Source organism: Nelumbo lutea, chromosome 1 (genome assembly GCF_056320005.1).
Source record: "Nelumbo lutea isolate HS-2025 chromosome 1, American lotus-T2T, whole genome shotgun sequence".
Classification (NCBI taxonomy): Eukaryota; Viridiplantae; Streptophyta; class Magnoliopsida; order Proteales; family Nelumbonaceae; genus Nelumbo; species Nelumbo lutea.
The window spans coordinates 60,695,787-60,701,874 of record NC_142684.1 but is presented as its reverse complement, the minus strand read 5'-3'; the positions used below and the strand labels follow the sequence as shown (position 1 = coordinate 60,701,874).

Here is a 6,088-nt window from a genome sequence, read left to right as displayed (position 1 = left end):
TTGCTGTCGTGAGCCTTATAGCGGGATCTAGGTCGGGGATCTGCAAACAAGTGTCGTTGAAGCATTTGATGTAACTTTGAATCGACTCCCCTTCCCTCTAGACTATGCTAAGGAGGCTTTCTTGTGACCTCAGACACTTCTTGCTGGTGATGAAGTGCGAGGTGAACATCTACACGAACTACGCCCAACTCTTGATCGTCCCGGACGCAAGGTTCCTATACCATGTGCGGGCTACTTCTTTGAAGGTCATAGAGAAGGCAATGCACATGCAAGATTCATTAGCCCCAGCTAGGTGCATTTGGGACTGGAAGGAGTCTACATGATCATTTGGGTTGAACGACCCATCATACTTGTCCAGCGAAGGTACTTTGAAGTCCTTCGGCATCGGGGTGGCCAGGAGCTCGGAGGACAAAGGAGATGGCATGGAGAGGAGGGGAGCGGTCTTCGTGGCTTCCGAGCTCGCCTCCTCTTTATCTTTAGGGTGCTTGGGCTGACTGGGTCCCGCGAGCTAGCTTGGAGCTACTGCTCGTCGTGCCTTAGGACGCCGCCTTTGCTGCTTTTTGACTAGCTCCACATTGGTGCTGCTGACCTCCATGTTGTTGGGCAATGTCCTGGCATGGAGTGGCTCCGACTGCTGATGCTGGCTGCTGTGGACAAAGGGGCCTCATCTGGAGTCCACGGCTAGAACCTCGGATCGGTTCCCTACAAGCGAACCTTCAAGTTGCAAGGGCTGAGGTGAAGTAGCTCTGGCGGGTTGAGTGTCTCTCGACCTATTCACTTGCTACGAGGCGGGAGGAGTGACTTGCCTTTCCCTCCTGCTGTGGGACGAGACCTGGCTCCCGAGAGGGTTCTGGATCTGGGAAGTCTCTCCCCGACGAGGAGGGTGATTGTTTTGACGGCGAGACTTGTTCTGCTGTGTCGCCAGATGTCGAGGTGGAACTGGCTGTTGATTCTGCTGTAGTGGTGGGAATTGCTACTAGTAAATGTGGTGCAAAACCTGCTGCTGGTAATGCTGAAATTGTTGGACATGTTGCATTTGGGCTTGAATAGCCCGCACGCAGTGTACAGGTCGTCGAGCTGATTCTGTTCGACTCTAGGGGAACCACAGTTGGCTCAGCAAAAGTCGCACCCACTATAGGAGGAAGTGGAGCGTTCACGGGCACAGTTGCTTGTGGCATAGTCAGTGTTGGGATCCCACCCGCATAGAGCGGTATGGTGAACTGACCGATGCACACAGTCGGAATCTGAGGCTGCCCCCCCAGAGACGTTCATTTCACCATTCTGTCTGACGTTGCTGAAGATGCCATTGATTCTAAGTTTGAGATTTTTAGTGGAAAGAGACTTCTAGTAGCACTTCCCACAGACGACGTCAATTGATTGAGGGCGATCTGGCTGCTCCCAACTGGAGGTGACTTGTCTTCTAGATGGACGGTGGATTGAACCTGCGAGGATATGAGAGAACCCTGGGATTTTAACCCAACGAGGTCGCTTCGATGCTTAAGTCAATAGGCTAGTAGTGAGCTAAAGTTGCTTGAAAACGAGAGAGCTTGAGAGTAGGAAATCACGCATACCTTGCACCCTTGGGGGGGTGGAGCCTTTATATAATAGAGTCATCGCGGTTATCGCGGAGTAGTTCCAGAATCCTCGTCACCATGATATCCATTTCTGCGATAGTGGGAGACAACGTTGCTAATTGATAAGGTTTATTGAATTTGCCCGAATCGGCCGAGGGAGATAACGCTAGTTGTTACGCAGCATGATCCCGTGAAGTCCGGGAACCGTTGGAGGGATTTTCGAAAATCTCACAGTGTCACGTTCGTATCCCCGAGCTGACGCCTTTAAGTCCTGAACTGAACTGAATGTTGAAGTGCCTTGGCATCTAAGTGTTCTTGTTGCGATCTGGTACCGAGGCGATCTTATTTCGGGGTGACCCTGTCTCGAGGTCACTTTATCCTGGGGTAGATGGGTACCTGAGACCGTTATGCTGCGGGCTAATCATGTTGAGCTGTCATCTGCTTAGTCAGGTCGTGTCTACGTGTCCCCTTGTTACGAGGTCGGGCCAAATCACCCTTCATCAATACACATATGTTATTTCCTTTTGCAAGTCTCCTATAATGATGTGGCATGGATGATGTCAATGCTAGTCTTATGTATCTTTCTTAATCCTATTAGGCATATTGTCATGAGTGACATTGGCTAGTTCGTTGTATTTTTTGTTCATCGCTGATTTTCGATGGCTTTGAGCTCATCGCAAGCTCGCAATGGCTCTGGGTTCATCGTAGGTCCGTGGCAACCTTGAATTCGTCATCAGTAATGTGGCTTTGAGATCATCACATGTCTGTATAGACTTTGAGCTCATCACAAGTGTCTTATTGCTTTAAACTCATCGCAAGTGTGGAGGTTCCAAGCTCATCGCAAATCTATACCAAGTTGTGAATTCTTGGCAGATGTTTCCATAGCACTGATTTAGTACCTTCCGTGCTGTTACACTCGTGGTGAACATGTACCTAAGAATAGGCAGTACTAGAACACTTGACAAGGTGTTCTTTGAATGAATAGGCCAAAGGGTAAATCTGGTATTCTGAAAAGTAAATGTATTACTTTAGCGTATTCTATTTGAAAAGGTAAGAAATGGGTGGTAATTGTATATTTTTCCAAAACTACAAGGAGATGTTTTTACAAGGAAGTTTATATGATTGTCAGAAAGTTGAGGGGAGATTTGTATATTTTACCGAAAAAAAAAAACTACTATCCAGTATCCGCCCACCATTCAAATAGTCTCAGTTTCGCTCTCAACAACCAATTAACTCAAAAGTCATACCAATCCATTTCAGGGTTTCAACTTTCCAATGGTGACACTACTCCGTAGTCCGTGCTTCACGCCGCAAAATCTCTCCGTGCACACTAAAGCCAACAGGGTTCAGTCATACGGTATCCAGATGCCTTCAATACCGTCTATCATCACATGGGGCCCAGTGTTTATAACTGAAAAAACGGATGGACATCATGGACCCACAACATATTCCAGATCCACAGTGTACAAGGAACCCGTATGAAGACACGGGTTTGACCAACCCTATAATCTTAGCCACGAAGGAATTCTATTTCTTCCCTCATCGTGACTCTCCCTTTATCACGTCCCCTTTCAAAAAGAACCTCTCTAAGAAAACGATAAGACATCCTTAGCGGCGAAGCCTTCGTCGATATCGATTGGTCGATCGATACTCCTCATGTCTTCTTTCGCCGGTATAATATATAGAGAGAGTCAGAGAGATGAGCTCGCATCAGTCTCGGCTCTCGACGCAAAGGCGATCTCGATCGAGCGTGAAGTACTTACCGTAAACAGGAGGAAGCATGTCACCAAGTTTCCACCTCCTTCCCGAAGAATGTGTCTCCAACATCCTGTCTCTGACGTCTGCGCTTGAAGCTTGTAGGTCGTCCGCGGCGTCGCCGGTTTTCCGGTCAGCGGCGGATTCCGATTACGTGTGGGAGAGGTTCCTGCCGTCGGACTATAAGGAAATCATCTCCCGAGCCGTGGCTCCCTTGGGTTTGGATTTTGCCTCCAGGAAGGAACTTTATTTCCGCCTCTGCAACGATCCCATTTTGGTCGACGGTGGTTATATGGTAATTTTCTCTTCATGGGTGTCTGCTCCATTTCTCTGGTTCTGTACTGCATCATCGTTTTGATATCGAATTGCTCTAAACACCATTGTTTTTTTGTTGCTTTCTCAAATGCTGCTGGGGTCCCATTACTACATATATAGGTTTTTCTTTCTTTAGTTAATTGCTCTAGTCTGATTATTGTTTTAGTATTATAATCTATGTAACAACATTTTATGAGTTAAGACCAAATTAAATTACATGTATTAGGCCTATAAAGAAGTAATTTGGATAGAGTAGTTAGAATTTTAAAAGGGATAGGAAAACTAGAAAAAGGAGAAAATAGTAGAAGCTTTTGTGTTTCAGAGTTTGAGGATAGTTGATAAGTGGGGTGGAAGTGGATATATAGCAAGTGGGACTAAAGCCGTAAAGTTGAGAGCCCAATACAGCAAGGATTGCATACTGTAGGGTCTGGAACCTTTGAGGCAAAGTCTCTCTCTCTCTCTCTCTCTCTCTCACTCTCCAAAAGGAAAAAGAAATATTCTATGAGGTCCACGTTTGATGCATCCATTTTTTAACTCTTCTACGTCATGCACTTAACGTTGGCATCTCTGTTCTGATGTTGGTATTGACGTTTTAACAGAGCTTTGCACTGGATAAATGGACCGGCAAGAAATGTTATATGATAGGGGCGAGAAAGCTTTCTATTGCATGGGGAGATGATCCCCACTACTGGAGGTGGATATCTCTCTCTGAATCAAGGTCTCTCTCTCTCTCTCTCTCTCTCTCTCTCTCTCTCTCCACTGAAACACACAGACATAAGCTAACATGCATCTGACACATACAGGTTCCCTAAGGTGGCAGAGCTCGTGCATGCATGTTGGCTCAAAATCCATGGAAAGATCCAGACACGGATGCTGTCCCCAGAAACAACTTATGTAGCTAAATTTGTGTACAAGTTTGCGGAGGAGGTTTTCGGTTTTGACTACCAACCAATAGACGTCTCAGTGGAATTAGTGGGAGGAGGAGGAGGAGGAGAGGGTGGTGGCGCCGGTAAAGTGCAGACTGCGTACTTGGATCCAAGTGACCGGCAGAATGCGCAGTTGGGGATGCTGAACAATGAGGGGTTATTCCGGCGGACGCTGAGGTTAAGCACCTCAATTAGGCCGCCGACGCCTGTAAGGTTGCCGCAGGAGATGTTGGAGGGTCAGCACCCTCAAGAGCGAGGCGACGGGTGGCTGGAGGTGGAGATGGGAGAGTTTTACACCGGCCGGGAAGAGGATGGGGAGGTGCAACTGAGTGTCATGGAGGTGAAATCCGGCCATTGGAAGTATGGCCTCATCATCCAAGGCATAGAGCTCAAGCCTAAGGAGGAGGCCAAAGCGACCAAGTATGTGTAAAATGTTTGAAACATTTTCTCACTGTAAATTATACAGAGATAACGTGTAACAGGAATACGTGCATGTATTCTTCTATCTGCACAAGCAAAACTAACTAAACAGATTATTCTTTTGCAATTGAACTAGTTTTAATTTTTTTTTTTTTTAAATTGGATTTCAGCTTCAAAAGGGAGCAAAGAATGAAAGAACAATGTCTGAGCTTATGGAATTCCTGTAAATAAATTTTCAATTTCTCGGTGTTTCAGTCCATCTTTGTACTTAGAGTCCTTTGAAGAGCCCAAAGTCAATCCGCTAAAACTGTGTTTGATGTCCAATGCAACAAATATTCTACGTACTTGTACTTTTGTACCTTTTTTCTGCGGAGAAAAGAACATTCAAGCACAGAGAGCTCCAAACAGTTGCGAAGTGCTCTTGAATCCAGAACCGGATAAACATTTTGCACCTGATTCAATTTTGTATCCGTTTGTCTTTTATCAGGGTAAAATACCAAAACCGCCCTTGAAGTTTTTCACAATCATAAAAATCTTTCATAGTTTCACTTTAGCAAAAACCTCCCTAGATTTTTAAAGAATTAGACAAAAAACCTCCCTTCCGTCAATGACCAAGATGAATAAAGTTAAATCGATTAATCATTTTTTCTAAACCTATTTTACCCCTATCAGCATGTTATCCCCTTTTCCTCTCCTGTCGATCTCTTTCTTCTTCAATTGGCCATACCTTCGAAACTATGTAGTCCTCCACTTTCAACATCCAAGGTTCATGTCTGAACTCGACATCCAGATCCCTACAACCTTCCATCCCTTTATAGAGGCAAATGCTGAGGACTCGGGGGCAAAGGAGTATGTGCATGTGCATATACAACAGAGAAATGGTTGGAAAATCCTAACAGTGCAAGGTTTGAAGAAGGAATTCAATTACTTCAAAATACTCAAGGATCTAAAGAAGGAATTTTGCTGCAATGGTACTATTGTCCAGGACCCAAAGGTAGGCCAAGTTATTCAACTTCAAGGTGATTAATAGAAGAATTGTGAAGAAGGAACATATCGACATTCATGGTTTTTGAGCAACAACAGACCAGTCCCTGCATT

At 45.4% G+C, this 6,088-nt stretch overlaps 1 protein-coding gene across 2 annotated transcripts; it reads left to right on the top strand.

Moving 5' to 3' along the window:
* The first annotated feature begins 3,168 nt into the window (after positions 1-3,168).
* LOC148874803 (putative F-box protein PP2-B12) lies at positions 3,169-5,244 on the top strand. 2 transcript variants are annotated; one of them, XM_088942297.1, is made up of 4 exons: positions 3,169-3,624; positions 4,244-4,338; positions 4,448-4,990; positions 5,161-5,244. In XM_088942297.1, exons 1-4 carry the CDS (start codon positions 3,355-3,357, stop codon positions 5,219-5,221), a joined length of 969 nt encoding a protein of 322 aa, XP_088798423.1. In that variant the 5' UTR covers positions 3,169-3,354; the 3' UTR covers positions 5,222-5,244. The 2 variants fall into 2 exon arrangements, with proteins under 2 accessions (XP_088798423.1, XP_088798422.1); XM_088942296.1 differs by having other exon boundaries at positions 3,171-3,624; positions 4,244-4,362.
* Positions 5,245-6,088: the final 844 nt, after the last annotated feature.